At 39.2% G+C, this 18,548-nt stretch overlaps 1 protein-coding gene across 4 annotated transcripts in view; it reads left to right on the forward strand.

Annotated features, from left to right (window-relative positions):
* SYT9 (synaptotagmin 9) overlaps positions 1-17,403 on the forward strand; it is a 67,474-nt gene extending 50,071 nt beyond the window's left edge. The window contains exons 4-8 of one of the 4 annotated variants that reach the window (XM_027699383.1): positions 11,878-11,998; positions 13,055-13,226; positions 13,865-13,994; positions 14,575-14,731; positions 15,770-15,881. In XM_027699383.1, coding sequence (XP_027555184.1) covers positions 11,878-11,998; positions 13,055-13,226; positions 13,865-13,994; positions 14,575-14,682 — 531 coding nt within the window. In that variant the 3' untranslated portion in view covers positions 14,683-14,731; positions 15,770-15,881. Of the gene's footprint in view, positions 1-11,877; positions 11,999-13,054; positions 13,227-13,864; positions 13,995-14,574 lie in introns of those variants that run through there. The other 3 variants (XM_027699374.1, XM_027699391.1, XM_027699399.1) reach the window with 3 other exon arrangements.
* The last annotated feature ends 1,145 nt before the right edge of the window (positions 17,404-18,548 follow it).

The following is an 18,548-nucleotide window of genomic DNA, read 5'->3' on the forward strand; positions in this document are numbered from 1 at the left end:
AAAAAGAAAGAAAGAAAGAGAGAGAGAAAAGGTATACCAGGGATTTCATTAAACGTGGATTTGATATCCAGAGATCACAGAATCATTTAAGTTGGAAAAGACCCTTTAGATCGAGTCCAGCCATTAACCCAGCACTGCCAAGTCCACCACTAAACCACATCACTAAGTGCCACATCTACATATCTTTTAAATCTCCTCAAGGATGTGTGATTACTATCGCTTCCCTTGGTGGCCTGTTCCAATCACTTGAATTTTTAAATGAGCAGAGAGAGTTTGGATTAATGGCAATACACTGATCACTAACAGTTACTTTAGTGGTCTGTGCATTTTACTGAAGTGGTCAAAATCTAGGGGCAAAGTGCTGCTTTGCTACCTGTTTACAGTGAACATGGCACGTGCTTCTCCATCTTCTGCATTCTTTACACGGGAGCCCTGAGAAGGATGAGCCCCTCCTGACCTTCCCAGGGCATGTACACAGGTACATGTATAGCAGGCCACTGCCCCTGCTGCAATCTCACCTGGGATGGAATTCCACAGCAGATGGCAAAATCTATCAAGAGATACCTGATTGAATAAAAAAATGAAAAACTTACCTCAGAGAAAAGCTCTGCAATGGCAGGAGAGACGTGCTAATGCAGCACAGAGTTTGACATTAAATTTCTATATTTCAAGCACATGATTTTATTTGGACCATCCTCTTTTTTTATATCAGCTTCCTCAAAAACAAAATTGTAGAGCAAACTTACACTAAAAGTAGATTCAGATTTGTAGAAATGTCCTTTTATTACCCATTTTATGTATGACCTGTGCTAAGCCTGAGCAGCAAGGAAGTCAGTTCAGAGCACCTAACGTATGTATAATGAATACATCCACAAAACTCTGTAAGTGCTTGCACAGACTGGGAAGAACATCTTTTTTTCCTGATGCTATGACCTTCTCCATCTTTTTTTCAGCACTACCCAGGTGCTTATTTTCTCTCCTTCTCAGAGTGATGTGCTCAGAATACATGATATAACAGGCAGCTGCTTTACACAACACAAAATTCCTGCACTGAGAATGACATTCAGTGCCAAGGGAAGGTGAGGAACTTAGTAAGGCTCAAAAAACTCTAGTATCATGTAATTTCAGCACCATGTCTAATTAGCTTTTTTTGTAAAGAATAGCCACTCTGCAGGACTTTATCCTTAATTAAGACTGTGTCAGCAGGGCACAAGGGCTGGCTGCTCCCTGCAGGTTGGGACGTCAGGAGCAGTGTCAGGAACAGCATCAGAGGATCCTGGAGCTGCTGGGCAGGATCTGGCCAGCCAGGTCCCATCCCACCACTCTCACCAGTGAGTGGGGCAGATTGGGACCCGGGGGGCAACCCCTGGCATCAGCCAGCTCCCTAGGGATGGACCAAACTCCCCGAGTCAGGCTGAAACGGGGAGCTGGGCCAGGGGCAGGTGCAGGGGAAGCCCTGGTAGGCAATCAGGGCCAGTTAGGGCTGTTAGTGCCCTCAGGGCCCTGACATACTGATTGCTCTCAGTCCCTGTACATGAACAGATAATTGGATGGGGTTGGAAGACACAGTATCTTTTCATATTTTAGTGGAGCTCTAAGTTCACGTGCAGCCCTCCTAACTCAAGGTAGAGCGAAAGGCCAATCCATTAATTTGCATACAGATTCAGTTTAAATTGACATTTCCATTTTAACACACTAGGGAAAAAAAATTAACAGGCAAGACATTTTGGATTAAAATACTTTGATTAGTAAACTTTAAGAACCAGCTTCCTCCCTTGCAATTTCTCTTGGATCTGTTTGAAATTTTCATTATTAGCAGTATATGGAGATAATTAAACATATCTTTCAACTTAAGTCAGAATGGAAGCAAGAGGTAACTGGCAAATGGTAGAAATAGTTTTATGCATTAGAATGGATGTGCTGCTTCATTTTCTTCAAGCTCACGTTTGCCTAGAGATAGCGAATGCTTAACATGTAATTTAGCCTCCCTTTCTTACAACAAGCTAGCATTTAGCCTTGAAACCATGAGGGTTTATTTTCTCATCTTTTTCCATCTGTGTGATGTTCACCAAGAATTTTCTTTGAAGTCAGCAAGGTTGGCCCACCCAGATTAGATTGCGCTGGAGGCTGCTGCACGCTACAACACCATTAACCTCTGGTTTACTTGGGTTTTTTTCAGTCTCAGTATTTCACAAAAAATGAAGATCTAGTCAAAATCAATTACATCTTGTGGAAAAATTACTGGGTTTGACATGACAGATACTGATGGACATTCATTAAAAGCTTTGGTCCTCACTTTAGGCAACTACCGCCCAATTTTACAGATTGCACTGTTACTTTGGCTTGTGACACTGCCCTCTCTGAGGCATCTCCTGTCTGCCTGACCTACCTGTCCTTCCATTTTTATCACCTTCACTTAACATCAAAACACTTATGTTTCCCAGCAGAAGCTCCCTCTTCATTTCCTTTTGAGTAAACGGTTGCCCTCCAAACATCTATTGCTACACAAGGCAATTTACATTTCATTGCTCTTCCCAAGTTTGTCAACATTTCTGAAGCACCACTGCCTTCCCTGCAGAGGGAAAGGTTTAAGTCAGCTCTGTGCTAATGTGCTCTCCCTTAAAGCTTTAGCATTCAGAAATCATCCCACCCTCACGAGGCTTCCCTTTCAACAGATTTTGGAAGCACAATACCAAAGGTGACAACTTGTAAACTCTGACAAGGTGGAATACATTGGAAGGAAAGGACAAACAAATCTGTCTACAGCACCTTGCTTGTGAACTCACGTCTTGCAGGTTATGACATTTTCATTTTTACATATCAGATCATGAAGATCAGTTATTTTCTCTGGCTTTCAGGCATTTCCTATCCTGCACACACACACACAAATACACATGCAACCCCTGCCTCGCAGTATCAACCAAAGTTATACGAGGCAACCAACAATGACTGAGAAAGAGCCAGGGCAGACTTCTTTGCACTATTAAGTCTATACTGAACTTCGTATTTTCTACAAAGTAACAAGTCATAGAAGAATTGAAAAAAAACCGAGTAACAATTCAAGAAACCAAAATTTCAGAGCAATGGTTTAATTTGCAAGGAGAAACTTAAACTTCAATTAACTTTTGTCTTTGAACTTCAATGCCATCTAGCAAACCTTCAGAGCCAACTCTGTATTCACTCTTTCCTCTTCTTAATAACTGATGAGGGAGTTAAAAATTACTTATATTAACTTTCTACAGAAGTTTCACTTTCAGACTGCCTCGTTTCTGTTTTTCCTGTGAAATCAATTTCTGACATGGCCACACACACACACAAACAGAAGTACTCCAGCTTTTCCAATCATGTCTCTAGTAATTTTCATTAGCTCAATTCAGATTATCTCCCCGGTTCATCAATTTAGTTTGGAACAAATTAAGACATTATTTCTATCTCAATAGCTACAGGATAATTCATTAGATTCACTCTTGGGCCCAGAGAGCAAACCACTATAGTTGTGAATTGAAGATCTGTGAAAAGTATTCAAAGCCAGTAAAATCTATAGGATTTAAGCATATGTTTAAATATAAGTTTGGGGATGAAGTTTATCTTTACTGAATGGAGGCTTTTTTTAAAGGATCTTAATACAGAATAATTTATCAATAAAGTCTTAAATGACTCAGTAAGAACAATTATATTCTGTAAATGCACTCAGATAACTGAGGATGGTATGCAGCTAACCCATTAGAAAGGCAGTTTCAGTTAATCACTCCATCCTATTTATAGGATAGAAATTATGACAGTGGAGATGTTGGGTCTTCAGAGAGATAACTACATTGACTGCCTACAGGAGCAGGCCTCTGTCCTTGACTTACTAAGGGCATTGGGGCAAGAGAAAGTTATGTGCGTGTTCTTCTCAGAGACACTAACTGGATTTGTTCTGAAGTGTACATGGAGTGAAAGGCTCCTCCTTTGGCTCCAGCTTCCCACATTCTAAGGTATCTTGAATGACTGGCACAATACAAAGCTGTGTCTGGAGGATGCTTCTTATGTGGCCTGCAGTGACTGCCTTACAGAAAAGTAGTCGTGACACAAGGATAATGGAAACAGGAGAGGAAAAAAAAAACCCAGCACACAGACTCCAAAAATCCATGTCAAAAGATCTTCAGGCTCTGAAGTGGAGACAGAGGATATACTATCTGCTGGATGCTTTACTTTGGATACTGTCTTTATAGAGAAGTTGCTGAGATGCTCAGCAAAACTAAAACTATGAGTAAGTTAAAATAAGAACATAAACTCCCTGAGCTGAAATCATAGTGGTTCTCTGTGGCCCAGTCTGCAGGAAAGCTTTTTATTTCTTCAGTCCCTACGAAGTGCAGCACTAAGTGATTGCATTCAGAACTGTTCTGTGGGGTGAGATGTCTGTCTGACTATGAAGTGCTCCAAGTACCATCTTAACATCACTAATATAAAGCCTAATAAAATAAAATAAAATAAAATAAAATCAATCTACATACTTTGTTAAGCAACGAAGTTAAGTTGAACTTAGTTGTCAGAAGGTTTTGTTGGTTTTTTTTTTAATTAGAACACACACCACCCTCAGTAGTCTGGCTGGCCTAAGGGCTTTCTCTCCCCCTTTGCAAGGGTTATTTGCTTAGATTCTTTAGCTGATCGTTCTTTTCACTGTATTAGTCATGCAAAAATCTCTCAGGTCCAGCATTTCTATCGATGTGTGCTAAGTAGCAAATGCTGTGCCACAAACAAGCCCATGGAGAGAGCACTAGGGATTCCAAGGTACACTTTCTGATCCTGCCTTTTTATGTCTCCCATCAGACTAGTTTCTATATATACATGTCTTACAGTTGTACAGGCACAAAAGCTGATAGCCTGTCTGTGACTTGACATGAAAAATACCCAAAGCAGTATAAAATCCAGTGAAATACAAGCAAACACATCAGCTTTCTCCTATTCCTTCACTGTAGTGAAACCAAGCTTCAGCATTTTTAGTGTTCTTTCCCAGTAAGTGAAATCAGACTCATTTTTTGCACATCTAGCTCTATTTGCTTTCATTTTTTGAGAAAACCATGAAGAAAAGAAATAGAGACAATGAAATGCAAAAATAAAAAAGAAATCACAGTGAGAAAATGATGCAATTTTCAAATTAACCTAAAACATGAAATATAGCCTGACATTGATGTATTGAAAGAATAATTGTAAAAGATAAGCCATTCCCATTTTCCACACTTTACTTAATCATATTTCTGTAGATATAGATTGGTTGAGGCATTAATAAATACCTACTTTACCAGAGTTCATTTCTTTGATTTAAGATGTCATGAAAATGGAATTTTCCAGTCATATCTTTTCTATTCGTCTTAAAATGTGCAATGAGAAAGCAAGTGGCTCTCTTCTAGTCACATGCAAATTCAATTAAAATCAGACATTTTGAAAGAGTTTGTATATGTTTCTTGTAGATATAACTCAAAATAACTCTATGATGAAATAATAAAAAACATAAAGCTACCATAATGAATTCTTCATGTTAGATACTTTAGATTTACTGTCATTCCCAAAGAGATTAGTGTCTCAAATTTTTTGAGTATGGGATTTGCATAATATTTGTGTCCTGGACATGTACTTCAACTGAATTAATATCTTATCACTCAGATCTTATTTCATACATCTCAATGCAGATGAACAATTTAATTAATGTATATCCCAAAAGGTAGATAGCACTACTTAAAGCATTTTTAATTCATTTAGACTTAACACATGTACCTTGTATATTTAAATCATCCTTGATTTAGCTGAGTGAACTTCCTCTAAAATAAATCCTTGCAAAATTCAAATCCCCACATTATCAAATATTAGAGTGATGTACAGTAAAATTTATCTTGCACTATAGCAGTATAATTCCATTAATTCCAGGAAAGATTTGGAAATAACTAGGAAGATTTTTTTTTGTTTAAAGTATAACTAATTCTCCTCAGCTACGAGGGGAGGAATAAAGAGAGACTTTAATTAAATAGCGGTAATCTATCCTTTCTGTGCTTCAGAACCTTAAATGATATATCTCATTTCATGAAACCTCTGCTATTTTTGTGGTTTCCAGTGTCCTTTGCAGAGACATGTATAACTGCTAAAGGAGGTAGTATGCAAAGCTACCATTGCCTGAGCTGTACAGCTCTGACACAGCAGTGGGAATTTATCAAGTCTCTGAAATCACTAATGCCTGGAAAACCTCTTTCAACAGTTAGTAACTTTAAAGGAAATAAGCAGGGGCATCACTGCCTGTAAGTGCTCCCGTTAATGGTAAGTTGGTGAGATGCATAAAAATACATCCAAGCACCTCACAAGCCATAATTAGTTTTGCAACATACCCGAAAAGTGAAAAAGTAGTGCCTGTCTTTTTATAGCTGGAGAACTGAGGAACCTGGTATAATTGAGACATATGCTTTAATTAGAGTGGCACAGGCCCTGCGTGGTGACAGGCCTATCACAGCTTCTCTGCTCCAGAAATACAAAACTCAAGTTGGCAAAAAATTGGGCACAAACCTTGAGAGTGCCTAACTCAAAGACAGCATATCTTCTTCCAGATCAGCGGCAAAAGCAGACATTATAACCTATAATCTGTCTTGTTTTCTTCCATCCCTTGCTGCCTGTTTTGCATGATTTTACATACTCATTCTCTGCTATTTTTATATATAAATACTCAAAGGTATTTAGGAGAAGGGAGAGGAGAAATCTGATCCCAAATGTCATCCCCATTTGTCAAAAACTCCTTAACTACCAGGTTATTTACAGGTTTCACTGAGAAGGTTTGATCCAGCCTGAGCTGCTTAATGCAGCCTCCAAGGCATCAAAGGTGAGGCCATTTAGGGGCCCATGTTCATCATCCTCTTTAAGGTTACACTTCTCCCTGCTTAATATGCTGAGTTATACTCACTAAGCAGCAGCATGGAGCTGCTGACACAGTATTAGGGAGTGATTTATCCTGCAGGCTGTTCGCCAACAAAATTTAATAATTTTAAGTTCTATAAATACCATGTGATTCTAGACTAAAAACCTATTAATATTACTATTAGAATTCAACATTTTTGAAGATATATTTATTTTGTGTTAATTTTACAGGAGGAAAACCAGAAATGTTTTCTTGGAAAAGTAGGAACGTTAAACCTTTCAGTAGAAGCCACTGAAAATTATTCAAATAATATGATTTTTATAATGTTATCAATTATTTCCACCAGAAAATGGAGCAAGGAGGAAGGATAACGTGAGGGGGGCTATGTCTCCATCCTCCTAACAGGAATCAAAGACTAAAATTTGCCTTGAGGTTTCAGTGTGGGATTCATTCTGTTTGCAGTTTTCAGGCAAACTTTGTGATTTACACCTCTGGTTTGAACTCTCCAGCTGGATTGAATACATATAACTCTCCTAGGTAACACTGGGACGTTTTAAAGGAAGAAACTTCATGCTCTTGCCCTTTTGAATAAAGGACTGCATGAACAAGACAAGGGCTCAGAGACAAATCTGGGTGGGATTATCAAAAACAGGCTGTGCAGCTTGTTGTAAGGCACAGCTAGCAACATCAAGGCACTCAGCCATCACCTCAAGCCTGGGGCCAAAGCCTGGGGCGCTGGAAAAGCAAAGCAGATGCCAATCTTGTTCTACCTTTTTTAAAACACAGGAACGGGCAGGTTATAGATTAAAAATAGAAGCAGTGTTTTCTTCCTCTTTTTTTATGTTTCATGCTGAACAGGACCAAAAGAAAAATAATACACAGTATATACATATACAGAAATTATAATTGGAATTTAATTATCTTCTACTTATTTTCTTTTAAGTTATTAATGCAATTGCCCAGCCTTTTGGTCTGGTTATATTTGGGCTGTCATAATTGCACTGTAACATGCACAGTGTGGTATTAGTATCACACTGAATGAAGTTAGACACATATTTGGAATGTGCAACATGCATGACTTGGTAACCTACAATATTATGAAATTTCTTCCTGTGCAGGAATTTTAAAATGTCTCTGGCAGTGTAATACATTGCCACATATTGTCAAGCATACATAGTAACACATAAGCACTCAATTCAAACAGGAGCATAATCCTTACAGAAGATCCTGCCCTCTATGCTTGTTAATTCTGTTCCTTGAAGCTATTTCTTGCTAATACAGCACACCTTTAGTGACAATCCGTGGCTTAAGCCGTGTAGCTCAGTGATTTTAAACTTGTGATGATGTGCACTAATCCTCTCTGTGCTCTGTTGCATAGGCTTTGGTTCTGTTAAGAAACTGAATTTATAGTAAAGACTCGTGTTTGCTGGATGGAAGGGTCACGCCTGTGACATCGCTGGTCCCCAGTCAGAGCACGTTGCCCGTTCCACTGCAGTTATTCAGACAGGTGCACACACATGAGCAAATTCTGTGTTGCAGTCACAAATTGTGGCACTCTCTGAAGAACATTCCCTCATTAAACCTTTCTAACTGAACAGCAAAATTTACAGTGTTTGGAACAGTTGAAAATGTTGCCCTTTGGTTATAGAAACAGGCGTAAGCAGGGAGGAATAGCCAGGGCATGGGGAAAGGTTCTATTTTCTAAAGAAAATCTGTCTTACCAAAATTAAGGAAACATTTACAAGTAGTCAGTATGATGGAGTAGTCATTCATTCCCTACAAGTCAAAATGAAAGTGTGAGCAGACAGGGCTTCCTTTTCAGACTTGGAGAAGGATTTGCATGCCAAAAAGTGTCTCTCTTTCCTGCTGCTGCCTGCAACCTTCCCTTCAGTCACATGCCCAGACTGCCCTGGTTAGATTACTGCTGGCATTGAACAGACAATCTCACAGTCATCTGTGACCTATTGCTACAACACCTGTAACTTCGAGAACTGGAAAAGGGTGAAGAAGTCACAGGCTCTGTTTCCAGTATAACAGTGCTTTTCCCGTATAATACCCAATGCAATTTTTCAAAAAGCGTTAATGAAGTATTGCCATTGCAGCATTTGCCAAAAACACATCACAGTGCAGGTGACAATTATTTTTCACATGTAAGACAAAGTTTGTGGACCAGTATATTATGGCGTAATTTCTGACACTGCATTCAACATCCATTCTTTCCTAACCAGTTCATTTATGCAGAAGGTTAACATACTTTAACTCTTCTTTCTGGTAACCAGTGACAAGACTGAGGAAATGGTATGAACTTTTGTCAGGGGAGGTTTAGGTTGGATATCAGCAAAAGATTCTTTATCCAGAGGATTGCTGGGCACTGGAACAGGCTCCGCAGGGCGGTGGTCACAGCACCAAGCCTGAGAGAGTTCAAGAAGTGTTTGGACAACATTTTCAGGCACATATGTGATTCTTGGGGTGTCCTGCACAGAGCTAGGTGTTGGACTTGATTATCCTTGTGAGTTCCTTCCAACTCAGGGTATTCTGTGATATAATGATTTTTCTTGGCATTTATATATGAAACAATTGTGTAGTAATACACTTACCTATGAACTTCTTGATAAGAATTGATAACGAGTTTTTAAAATGTTCATTCAGATGACCAAGTCTGGAATGGAAACTCTTGTATTTGGTAGTAACAGTAAAGCATTTACAGTACTCACAGAATGAATTCCTAGTCACCATGTGGAGCACTGGAGTTGAATACAGAGTAATGTTGTTATGGCTGACAATATTGAGAAGTGTCAAAATACACAGTTAAAGCAACAGCTGCCTGATGGGCTTCTTTATGGTCAGGGAAAACCTGAGTGATTAAGCAATGCTGTCTTCTTCTGAAGGCTAGTGACCAATTCATTGAAAATAACCTCTCTGTAAAAAATTTGCCAGACTGACAAATTCCCAAAAGATGGCTTCAGTCAATAGTTTCTTTAAATGGTTTATGAAATCCTGCTCCCCTCAGAGCTGCAGCACGAGTGGGTTCCACAGCTACAAATCTCAGCACCCCAGAGCTGGGGAGGTGCACTCACATGTTGGAAGTTGCTCTTCCTCACAATGGGAAGGATAAGTGAAAAGTTTGCTTCCTGTTCCCCAGGTTATAGGTATCAAGCTGCAGCTGATCACTGGGAAATTCCTCCTGTATTGTTAAGTGCAGGTGTCAGCCAAGAGATATTCCTCCTGGGTGTGCTGACATTGTTTTAGCCTGTAATACTTCTTACAGCATCACCTTCTCAAACAGCACTTTGATCCTCTCACAAAGTGAGTCAGTGACAGAGTTTGTTGCAGCAGGTCTGTTACCAAGTGTGCACCATCAAGAGACACTAAACTGGGTGACCCATATCAGCTACCTCGGTATTGTCACAGCCTTTATTAGCTTTGCAGCTACCGTGAAACACTGAACTTTAGAATGGAAAATATGATAAGTGATGAAGTCAACTCAGGGTTAAAAGCTGGTTATTCCTGACAAAGGGCCCATAATATCAGCCTTTTCCTTCTTTGGCAGCATCTCTCTTAAATAACAGCACAAGGAAAGGACCTACTTTTGAATGAATGTACGTGTTTGGGGATTTTTCCTCGAATGAGCTGAGAGCTAAAGCGAAGATGCCTCTCTTGAGCAAGGGGTTCGATCAAGCAACTCCTAAAATTCCCTTCTGACACAACATTTTTCTACAACTCTGTGACAACATTTTCTGTCCTGCTTATCTCCTCTAGTAACTCATGAAACTATGTAATATAATGGCTCAGGTTCTGGGCATTGATCTGTACAGAAGCCAGAGACAGCTCAGAGACAAACCTGTGTTAGGGGCTGTTTTGAGAGGTATTTTCACTCACCTTCTATGTCATTCACCATCCTTCATTTTTTGGTGACTGACACAGAAGGAGCCAAACTGGGAAAGGAGAGGAGCTATGGCACAAAGTTAAGTGGGCAAGGTACACATACTCCACAACAGCTGTATTTCCCTCCCTGTAAAATCTGGAATGTAGCTTTGAATTTGCTGTTCAGGATAATTTTTTGAAGCCAAGAAAGAAATATTAGGTTACAGGAGACAGGTCTATGAAAGTATGAATTCATTGCTCAGTCAAAACAATGCAAATCAAATCACAGAAATAATTTAATACCATCCTTTATTCACTGTATTTTTCATAAAAGACTTGAGTTTCCCTTTTAAAAAACCAACCAACCAAAAAAAAAAACAACAACAAAAAAACCAAACAAAACCAAAAAAAAAAACAAAAAAAAAGACCAACAAAAAACAACCAAGAAAGCAATGCTTTGTAGCTGCAAATATGGTTTGCACACTTGCTATTACCTTTCTGAAACCCTGATGCCATTAACACAGGAAAGGGTTGTAAATCAGGTTGAAACAGGTTGATAAGCTTACTTAAAGGAGCTTGTCTGCTCCAGGCACAGGAAGTAACGCCCTTACTCCACTTCTGGCACAGACTGTCCCATTGCCATAGACACTTCAGACCTATCACACCTGAGTTTATTCAAACTTGAGAGTTGCATAAGACTTTGCCCTGTGCAACCCGTGGTTTTTTCTGTGAAACTCTCTGTGGGTATCCTCCCGCAGACCAGAAGGAAAGGCACAGACATCTGTGGCTGCTCGTCAACGGTACAAAACAATCCACTACAAAATATAAAACAGGACAAAGATTTTCCGGTGCCTTACAGTATCTCATCACTTAAATGAGTGTCAGCTCCAAGGACTGAGTGCTAGAAACTAAAACCTCATTTACCCTCGAGAACTTTGGTGGTCCAGCAACAAACGTAGCGACTCAAACCTTGTATGCAGATGGATGTCTGTTTTTTCAGATGTGTTTCAGAATGAGAATTCAGCTTTTGCCTGCTAAATTGTAGACCCCCAAAGGTATATTTTTATCTCTAGCTTCTGTTATGGGTAGGAAAATTATCATTGCTTCATATTATCTCTCTTTTCTTGGAACAGGATAACGTGGATCTTGGTGACCTTATGTTTTCACTCTGCTACCTTCCAACAGCTGGTAGACTAACTATTACAATAATAAAGGCAAGAAATTTAAAAGCAATGGATATCACAGGAGCATCAGGTATGAATTAATTTCATGCTCAGTGTGGATTTCTGTCCCGTTTCCCTCCTGAGAGACAAAGAATTCAACCCTGCCAAATCCCAGAATGATTTTTGAGAAGAGAGTTCTTGTATTGTGAGCTCTTGAGTTACTTGAGAACAGAAGTTTGTGAGAAATAAATAATATATTTTAGATTACTCAGTTGCAACCGACAATTTAAAATACTTTGCTCTTAAGTAGACTGCAGGATTATTGTTTCTAAAGCCACTGTGATTCAGAGTAGCATGAGTTGGCCAAAATGCATTCCTAATACTGGGAATTTGAGCAGTAGAGTATTATGATTATGGTACAGAGGCAGACTGACCCTCTCTGCCAGTCTCCAAGAGCCACTGAACCAGTGCTGCTTTTGTTTGCACATGGACAAAGAAGTGAACATCCCAGAGTCCTTTCAGCAACCCTTTCAAAATTTGATAATGAAAATTATAAACTAATTTAAGTAACAATTCATAAATGACTTTTAAATACTAGTAGGGAGTTGTAGAGCTCCCAGAAAGGACCTGCAAATAAATAGCTTTTTTTTTACTGTATTCGGGAGTTTAAAAATAATTATAATTCTCTTGAGAAATATAAGCCACTAATTGTTACATTTTGAATTATATTTAACCATACATCAGTAAATCCCATTGTGAAAAACATTGTCATCTTCTGTCTGTGCTACAAATCTAACAAGTAATTAGGCTGCTATAAATAGGCTGATACACAGGCTGTTGTATAAAAAAACTTGTGTGTAACACGGTTCAGTGGATATTTTAATACCCTCTGAGAAGTTTGTACATGACAAGGGGCTTCTTGAACCTAAATTGTTCATTATAAGCAGTCAACCAGGTAAAGCTTTCAAAGCTCCACTGCATCCCAGGCATACCTTGGTAAGAAGGAAGCTCAAATTCCAGTCAGGTCCAGAAGATGAATTCTGCAAGCAGGTATGGGCAATACAAGAAGTCTGCTCCCTTCACTTGCCATTATGTTTGCTTAAAAGCATCAAACCAAAAATCAACGTTGTTCTTATGATTCACACAGATCCCTACGTGAAGGTTTCTTTAATGTGTGAAGGAAGGCGACTAAAGAAAAGAAAAACTTCCACCAAGAGGAATACCCTTAATCCCATTTACAATGAAGCCATAGTCTTTGACGTCCCTCCAGAAAACATTGACCAAATTAACTTGTCGATAGCTGTTATGGATTATGACCGGTGAGATACCTGTAGCTGTAAAATGACATCAACTATTGGCTCATAAAATCTTGCACGGCAGATTTGCATCCAGAAAAAGAAAGTTATTACTTTTGTCCCTATAAGTGGGGAATTAATTTCATGTTGATTCGAATTTTTTGTTTCGCCAGGCAGAATTTCCTTTCTACATTTCAAAATATAGATTTGCATTCATAACTGACATAACTAAGCTGCATATATGTCTACCAGAACCAAAGTAATCGAGCATATAATCAGACACTCTGCACGCTGATGTTCTGTTTGTGCACATTTACTCAAACCCCTCACACACAGGCCTCCAGTTATAAAATTGTGGCTTAGAGTTTACTTTTATTTGCAGCTAATTACAGAACAGAGGCAAAGGACCTTTTATATTCTTCGTGCAAAAATAAGAAACAAATGCACATAGACACAGTGGGTGCTATAAAGGCGGGAAATATTAAATTGTTCTGATTAGTGGGAAATGCAAAGAGCAAACCTGCGTATTTTGTAGTACATGATATTTTTCAGGAGAGAATTAATTCTAAAAATCCATTATTAATGTTTCTGATTAAATATGCAAATAGCATGGTTCTAAAAGTAAAATTTTAAGAAAAAAATATTATGAAACATTTTCACAGTGTAGGTCACAATGAGGTCATTGGAGTATGTCAAGTAGGCAACGATGCAGAAAGTCTAGGTCGTGACCACTGGAACGAAATGCTCTCATATCCTCGGAAACCCATTGCTCACTGGCATCCTCTTGTAGAGGTAAGACTTTTATTTCCTACTTCCCCATTACGATAATTCTGAATATTCCTCCATATGGCATTAGAGGTTGGATAAAATTTTACGAACAAACCCAAGATCTACATGCATGAAGTAAATCCTAGAAAAGGGCTTGGAAACACCAATATTAAAAGTCAAACATAAAACGAAAGTTAAGTCTGCTCCTTTCAATTTTAGGGAGACAGAAAGTAATTAATGTCTACAAGATATATGTATGAAAACACCAAACATTATACACTCATTTAAGGGTTTGGTTTTGAGTTTTAAATACGATCTTGGGTAACTCTCAGTGATAATCGATAAAAAGAAACGGACCTTGTTTACAGAACAATCAAGACCTATTTTTTTTTATATATATAACAACCTAATTTACTTCTTTTCTTGTAACAATATATCATCCATGGCACTAGCACATCTCAAAGGATGCCTAACTGCACTGAAAAAAATATGTTTAAGTGTCTCTGGAGATCTGAGGCGCTGATAAGAAGCGACACAATCAGAAAAGCTTTTCAAGGTTCCTATGGTTTTTTTTGTTTTGTTTTGTTTTGTTTTTTGTCTTTAGGGCCCTATTCAGCAGGAATGTTATGCAGGTCTTCTGCGCTTGGATGGCTGCCGAAGAGGCTTCCTCACCCTTTTAACCTATTCAGCAGAAATTTGGCATTCCTGTTGAACTCTTTCTTAGCCATATCCTCAGGGGCTATTCCACAGAGTCCAGTGGGGTAAAGATGTCCTTTTAATCCCTCTGTCTAATCCTCTCCCCAATACAGGGAACACTAATCCTGATTCATGAGACACAAAAATTCATCAGAGATCTAACTAAATTGCTTCCTAAGAGTTACCATGACTTGCTTCCATTGTTGTTCTCACTGCCTAAAGTCAGGCAGTAATCCCAGTCGAAAGAAACTATCATGTTTATGAACAGCCACAGTGTTATCCCCAATGCTGAAGGACAGGAAAGACCATAGTATCCATATCAAGCCAAGAATGATGCTATAAGCACCTCATACACGGAGGCAGCCTCTCTGAGTGTACTTTATGCATCAGAGTGAGACCGCGTTACCAGAGGTGCAACTGAAGATTTACCTGCCTGGTTGTGAGCGCTGACCCCAGGTAGTTCCATAAATAATTTTCAGGCAGTAGGAAGATGCTACAAACTGGGAAGAATGCCACAGTCTCGCCCTGTGTCCATAAGCAATTGCATTTAGTGGTGCCTGGGGACCACGGCGGCACAGTTTCAGCAGAGTCGCAGTGGGAAGGCACCGTCCCTTTGCACAGCACGGGGGCTGCCAACGTGCAACTGTCTGGGAAAGAAGATGGAGCAAAGTGGGGAAGCTCTGCCTGTGTGTTTGTGCTCTCAGTGACAAGCTAGATATTAGCTGAAGTGCCATGCCTGAGATGCTGACCTGGGCATTTGGAAGCTGGGTTTGGAAAACACCTCACCAAGCTTCCAGCTGTAGCCAAGCATTGATAGGAGTGGCTTGAAAGAGCACACGAGGAGTAGTTACGCAGTAGTTCCTGCCCAGAATAGGAGAAGTGTCTCTTATCAAAAGTTGTGTACATCCTTATATCCAACCTGTCTTCCCTCTTTGATAAATTTCATTGCAGCCAGAGCCCACAATTAGGTTTTGACAGCTCTTCCCTTTTTACAGGCATCCTGTTCTTTTCATACATGCCTGGCTAACTTCTTTAGATTTCATTACTGTGGATTGCTTTTCATGTCACTGAGCTAAACAGAGACATATTTTTTTCCTTCCCAGGAATCAAGTGGGGGAGGGTGTCCAGCGCATCCAGGCTGTGCAGAGAAATATATACACAGCATATCATTTTGGTTCCTGAATCAGGATTAGACTCAGCGAGAGCTTCTGGAACCTCTGTGGCCACAGCCATAGGACCCTGAATATTTGCTGAATAGGACCCTCAGTCTTCTACTGTGTGAAGAGCTATTGGTTTCAAGTAGCGTAATGTTATCCACTTGTAGCATTGATTCTCCAGCTGACACTATTGCTACTGATAGATTATTTGTATGGTCGTAAGCATTACCCAAATTCAAGTCATCATTTCTGTTCATTAGAATAACCCAGGTTTTACAAGCAAGATGATAGCAATGAAAACCAACAAATATGGGAAGCAGCAACAAACGTAGTCCTTGTATTTGCAAAAAAGGTGCAGTATTGTGAATGGATAGCTTTCTAAATATTTTTTTTCAAGAATGGTTGTCATCAGGCATTTATTTGTTGATGGCAAGTTGCGTCCTCAGTCTCAGTTGGTGCCTCCTCTCACCTACATGAAAACAAACTAATATGGTTGCTTGAAGAAACCCTTCAAATCTGAAAAACTGTAAAAAAAGTTCTGTTGGGTGCGAACAAGATGCATATGGTATTTGTAATGACAGTATGTTCTTTCAGAAAGAAGATAACCATCTGTATAACATGGAGGTTGTTAATCCTCAACCTTTGTAGATGATATTCCAGTCAATGTTTCTCAGTTGTGTCCACAACACTGCAAAATGTTGGAAGCATGTCACAGGCGGCAATGCTTGATCATACAAACAAGCACACACATGTGTGCCTGGGCACAAACACACCCTATGTCATTTTAAAATGCTGTTCCAAATATATAGTGCCTGTGAAGACTTCCTTTAACTATTTGTGGTAGAATTAGCAGGGCTATTTTACATGATGGTATATTGTAAATTCTGAAAAATTCTGACCATTAAAAGAAAATAAATCAAAGCGCTGGACTCTTTCACGCAATAAAATCTATGCCCCAAAACAAGAGACCATGAGATAATTTTTTGCCACTTATTTAGCCATGCGTAGAGTTCTCTCTTCCTCCAAATTTTTCTAGAGAGAATTTGATTCAAGTTTTTACGTGAGATTTTTTGTTTAAAAATGCAAATACAAAGTATGGGTATTTTATACAATATAGTTGTCTGTTATTTACTTACAGGTAGGGAGCCCTGGTCTTTAAATATAATTCAGATAAGTTTATGTGCACACACTTTGCTTCATGTCTTGTATGTGTTGAATGGTCACCAAGTGTTTTGGATTTGCAGCTTTGCTGACACAGATATGCATGCATAAATTGAAGAAATATTTAAAACTCTTACCCCAAATCTGAAAAACTACTTTTATAACCTATCAATGAGGATCTTTCAGAAAATCAGGATTGCTAGTGGGTAAAGCACAGCTTGGCACTTGCAGGAAATCTTGGATCTGTTGTGTGTGCTGCAGCTATAAAGCAAAAGCCCTGTAAGTACAGTGGTTTTCAAAAATCTTATGCCATGCTGTGGAGAATACCGTGGGCAAGGGTGCTTCTGGCAAACTAAACACTTCAAAACCTGCCCAAGCACAGTTTCAGATGAGTAACAATTGGGCATTTAAAAAAAAAATACAGACATGAAGCTGCCACAGCAAAATTATTTCACTGCGCTTTCAGCTGAAGCTTTGTATCAGCAGGCCAGTGGTGCGATCCATTGTGCATATCTGCTCCTGCAGGATCATCACCTCAGGCAAAATCCTACACTCTTTACCCAGGCTCATGTCCCAGGAGTCATTGTGGGGAGATGGGCATGAGCAAAGGAGGAGGAGCTCTTGCTTTGGGGTGTTCTTTGATTTCCTGGACAAATCTTTATACACGCATCCCTGCCTGGAATACAGAGCCAGCAGCGACACGCTTTGCCACTGCAACATTAGCAAAAGAGAGTTCTGTGAAAACACCTACGCAGCTGTGCAGGAGCCTTTCTGGGATTTGTCCCTAGCAATTCAAAGGGGCATCAACTGAAAAGTAGTATCATTATAGTTGCCAGTGGGTTGGGGTTCTTTTACTTTATTACCATACTCGGTTTATTTAATGCTCAAGGGTCTGGCATCAAAAGAATTATTTTGAAAAACAAGAAAGAAATCTCTGTGACAGTGAGCATTTTAAGTGGAATCCAGCATACCTCAAAGGCTTAGGGATGAGGAAAACCTCCTAAATTTATTATATTCTCCTAATTTTTGCTGTGTCATAACTTGTAAAGTGTTACTCAGGCTGTGGCATTACTATGTGCTTTTTACAAATATCTGCCTTATCATAGTAGTGCATCTTTGGAATGATAGCTATTTTCTATAGTTGGATACTTCACTCTTCACCCTTATACTCCACTTAACCAGTGATATTCCCTAGACCTGAAATATTTTCATGTTATGGTTCTGGTCTGCCAGTAGACTGCTGCTGTCTTTGGACTGTATTACAATAATAAAACACCCATTGGAAAAAATAGAGGATAGTTACGCTGGAAACTCAGAGCAAACAGTCCCAATACTGTTCAGTCTTTCTTTTCTGAACTCTGATTCTCAGAGGTAAATTAGTAGTAGACTCACAAGAATGATTTCAAAGCTAAAACCCTCATTTGTTTTCTTTTTGCTGTGAATGCGTAATTAGGCTGTATGAAATGTATCTTAACCCTGAAACAGAAGAGGAAATCCCTTAGAAGTGCATCTCAGTAGGATTTTAATCCCATTTCACTCATTTTAACAACGTGCTATTAAATTT

Source organism: Neopelma chrysocephalum, unplaced genomic scaffold (assembly GCF_003984885.1).
Source record: "Neopelma chrysocephalum unplaced genomic scaffold, ASM398488v2 Primary Assembly neopelma1_24, whole genome shotgun sequence".
Lineage (NCBI taxonomy): Eukaryota > Metazoa > Chordata > Aves > Passeriformes > Pipridae > Neopelma > Neopelma chrysocephalum.